This window comes from Aplysia californica, unplaced genomic scaffold (assembly GCF_000002075.1).
Source record: "Aplysia californica isolate F4 #8 unplaced genomic scaffold, AplCal3.0 scaffold00569, whole genome shotgun sequence".
Taxonomy (NCBI): Eukaryota; Metazoa; Mollusca; class Gastropoda; order Aplysiida; family Aplysiidae; genus Aplysia; species Aplysia californica.
In genome coordinates this window covers 293,084-297,591 of record NW_004797839.1, presented here as the reverse complement: position 1 = coordinate 297,591, position 4,508 = coordinate 293,084, and the positions used below count along the sequence as shown (strand labels likewise).

Here is a 4,508-nt window from a genome sequence, read left to right as displayed (position 1 = left end):
CAGAGAGAGAGAGAGAGAGAGAGAGAGAGAGAGAGAGAGACGAGAGCCACTCAAAAAGTGATGTGTCGTTGCTTAGACTTTGACGCTCAGTATGAGAGCGTATAGGCCATAGTCCAAGTCCTAGTCTAGGCCAAAAAGTAAAAGAAGAGGAGACCCTGTGAGATTCCTGATTCATTGAATTGCGATCCACACATGTATCCACTTCAACAGTTCTACAGTAGGCCTACCGGTACGATAGAGAGCACAAGCAACAAGACCGAGGAATTGATGGCTTCCAACAAAGACTAAAGGAAATGCTTGTCATTCAAATTTAAGGCCAAGATAATCAAGAAGTTGATAATAAAAGGAAGACTTGTCTAAAGCGCAAATTTTATTGATATGAAAGGGGAATAATCATGAGGTTGTATATAACATGTTCTGTAATTCCCCTTTGCATTCTTATAGCGGGAACTCGCCTACACCGGGATTGTTCTTCTGGAACCAAAAGTCCCGAACCGTGTTCTACTGGAACTAACTACCATAGTATGAGACTTCGTGCAAACGTGCCGAACTGTCGGGGACACTGTTAGTGTACAGACTGAGTGGATGCGTCTTGCTGGATTTTAGGCGCATCTTTTTGATAATTTGGTAACGCGACGCTCAAAAGATGCCTTATGCGAACGCAGTGGAAGCGTCTTTCAGTCATTATAAGTTGAGTGTAGATCCAGGTCAAGGGACGAAGAATGTGTTTTTCAGTGGTTGCCGTTACCATGGTTGCATGAGTGGCGACATGCTCGGTGTCGATATTTGTGTATTGGTGCATAGAATAAATCAAAGACGAGATGTGTGGAGAGTACCATCATTTAATGGACGATATACTACGAAGCTGTTGTTTTCATTTCCATTGTCATAAAGGCATTTTCATTTTTCAACCGTACGAATCAATGCTTCTGTGTCCGTTTCGCATGACGTGGTAATAAAAACGAGCTACAAACTATGCACTTCACACATAATAGTGCGGTCGAAAATTCGTGGGGCAACTCATTGTCAAATATTTCGTGAACTGTTGAACAAAAAGTCTCTTTGTATTGCACAATGACTTGTTAAATTATCTTAACAGATCTATACTCTTGTAAACACCTGCTAGCTGTATTCTAGAAAATCGCATAATATAAATACTTATTTAAAATCCCTGCGGGGGGTTTCTACAATTTTTAAAAAAGATTTACAATTGGGACAATATCGGTTTCAAAAGTCCGTTATATTTTTTTTCTTCTAATCGCCATAGTATGCTTAACAGACGCATGTTTTAAGAACCTTAAGTGAAAAAATTGTTCACTATAAAATTAATTTCTCGTAACAAGTTTTGCCTCTAAAAAGTGACATTGGCGAGCTGTGATGTCGGCCATTAGTATGCAAAATGTATGTGATAAGCGGGGAGTGCTGTGAACAATACCATTTTCCTTGTGACGGAGATTTGTAAAGTTTATTTTATATAAATTTATTAAGAGATAAAAAATATGATTAAGTTAAGACACATTGATACAAACAGCTGTGCAAAGTATTGATGACATTGATTCACACACTAAAGAGATAATTGAGGATACGTTGTGACACGAATTTTTGACTGCTCTATATAGACCTAAACCTAGCAGCAATTTTAGGACTTGCACATGAAATTTTCGTGCAGCACTACCGGACGCTATCCAGAGGCAGCTCAACCAGCAGCAACCACCATAGACACTTCTTCAATTGGCTCCAGCCATCGCGTGGGGTGGGTAGAGATCCCAGGTCGACAAATATAATGAATGCTCTCGGAAGCTATATGGGTAGAAGATGCAGAGCCGTCATTGCAGCCAACAGAGGTCACACACGACACTGACTTTCTATCCCAAGGTCAAAGTCACCGAAATAACACAGTAAGGTTAAGCTAAAACAGCCACCTATTGACAGCGCCATGGCTGTTTAAATTGAATGAATTAAAATTTCATCTACACGTCATGACAAATCATTGTTGAGTGTGGTGTGTTTTATTCATATCTTAGTTATTCGCTTTTCTTTTGCCTCTGAGTATACATAAAACATTTCATATATTATGTGGCGTCAGAAAAAATGTAATTAATTATTAAAAGTTAATTTTAAAATCCAGAATGCCGCACATTTTGTTGCAACTACTTAACACAAAGGTGTAAGTTGACAGAAATGGGCAGGGTCAGAAGAAAAAAAAAACATACTACATACCACCAGACCACCATACAACCATAATACCACCATACCATCATACCACCATACCACCATAATACCACCATACCATCATACCACCATACCACCATACCATCATACCACCATACCACCATACCATCATACCACCATACCACCATACCATCATACCACCATACCACCATACCACCATACCACCATACTACTGACGGTCGTTTTTCGAACTCAGAACAAAATGGTTTGGCAGAACCGACGTAAGGCCTCACACACAGTGCACGCTTCTCCGACGCTTCTTTTTCGGTTGCGACGTCTTTCTCCGAAAAAGTTGCATCGCCAAATTTTATTAACGAAGGATTGAATGCACGGTGCTACAGTGGGCGAGGAGCAGACGTAGCGCTGGACGGAGCAGAAAAAGTTCAGCGTGTGCACTTGCTGTTGAAATAAAATTTCGAGCGTCTGCTGTGCGGCTGAACTGTTGTGGCGTGATTGTCTAGTGTCGGTAGTGTGTAGTCATAGTGAATTGTTGCATTTTGACTAAAAATGGAGTCGGAGGCATTAATACACTCAGTTGAAAAAAAGAAGATGTCTTCATGACAAAGCAGATCAAAACTACTGCAACAGGGCCATGACATGGGCCGAATGGAAGAAAGTAGCCAACGAAGTTGGATGCAATGGTAAGAACTTTTCTTTCTTTCTTTCTGTCTGTCTGTCTGTCTGTCTGTCTGTCTGTCTGCCTGTCTGTCTGTCTGTCTGTCTGTCTGTCTGTCTGTCTGCCTGAACGTATGTACACTGTACAACATGTATACTTGTTTCAAACCATATGCCTACTTTATCTAATTAAAAGAGATGCAATGATAACTCTTTTTAAGTGAGAGTGTGGACTGATCAGACGTTATAGCATTTACTGTTTTGCCATGGCAATGCACCCTTCGGTGACGAGAAATATCCCATGAAAGCATTTCTGACTTCCATCCCACTTTTGGTAGCTCTGCTCCTTATAACTTCTAGTCTGTCGAACGTTGGTTAGCCTGCTCATGACTCAACCACGTCATCCTCAATGTGCCGTAGCACCGATCTTCCAGGTTCTTGCATGATAATGACATTCTGGAGCACTGTGATGGCCTTGACTGCATTTGCTGCCGACTCTGGCTTTTCATCCATTTGGTGCAGGAGTATACACCACATTTGGGGAATCTCACCAAAAGAGCTATCATGTAATAATGTAGTTATTGAATAAGAAATACGCGAATGCACACCACTGCTGATTGCTGGAGCTGACCCGGAAGCTGTACCTAACTTTGGAGGGAAACTTCACTTCCCCCTGAGCTGTCACGCCATGAACAACACATTCTGGGTACACCTCATCAAGAGACCTAACAGGTTAGGGCCTACAGATTATCTAGATCTAAATTCATTACATGGTGTCAGAAGTTGGATCATAATGACCAGTTTTTGAACACCCTGCCTTGGATTGGGGAGATCCAGATCTTTACAAGGAATTCATTAGATTCAAAGACCACACGGACTTCGTTTTTGCAGGACCCCTTTGAGAGAGACAGAGAGAGAGCGAGAGAGAGAGAGAGAGAGAGATAGAGAGATAGAGGGAGAGAGAGAGAGAGAGAGAGAGAGAGAGAGAGAGAGAGAGAGAGAGAGAGAGGGGGGGGGAGTGTGTGTGTCTTACACCTAAACAAAAAGCAGGTTGGCCAGGCACGTGGATAGGCGCTCAGGGTTGAGAAGTCTACAGGACTTGCACGTTTTGAGGCCTACGTGAGGCCAAGAAAGAACAAACGAATTGCTCGTCACAACCTAAAGAAAAAAAAATCAACTGCCAAGTGAGAGTTTTGACATGTTCATAACTGATCTCAGGCTGACAATAATGGATTGTGACTACACAGATCAGGCAATCAGCATTTGTCAACAATATGAAACTTTAAAAAAAACCAAGTACGCATCGTACGAGGCCAAGAGGAAGACTCAACACTACTTTCATGTTCTCCTAGCCAAGTAGATCTACATGAGATCCAGGCAAAGTCGTCCAAGCAACATCTTGCGTCCAACAAGGGTAGGCCTATGATGACAGCTATATCTAGAACGAGCAAATTCTCATCTAATTCTAGCGAATGTAATCGATGTGGCACAAACCACAGCCGCACAAAAGGAAGATGCCCTGCAAATGGCACATCTTGCTCGTACTGTAACAAGGAAAACCATTGGGCTCGAGTGTGTATGAAACGGCTCAGGGATTTAAAGCTATTGGAAGTCACTGAGGAAGACAAAGATTCTTCATCAGGTGAGGAAGTTTTAGCAAT

The 4,508-nt window shown here is 41.9% G+C and overlaps 1 protein-coding gene across 1 annotated transcript in view; it reads right to left on the bottom strand.

The window, feature by feature from the left end:
* LOC118478446 overlaps positions 1–3,360 on the bottom strand; it is a 29,281-nt gene extending 25,921 nt beyond the window's left edge. The window contains exon 1 of the mRNA XM_035972054.1: positions 3,244–3,360. Within this exon, the coding sequence (XP_035827947.1) occupies positions 3,244–3,360 (117 nt within the window). The remainder of the gene's footprint in view (positions 1–3,243) is intronic.
* Positions 3,361–4,508: the final 1,148 nt, after the last annotated feature.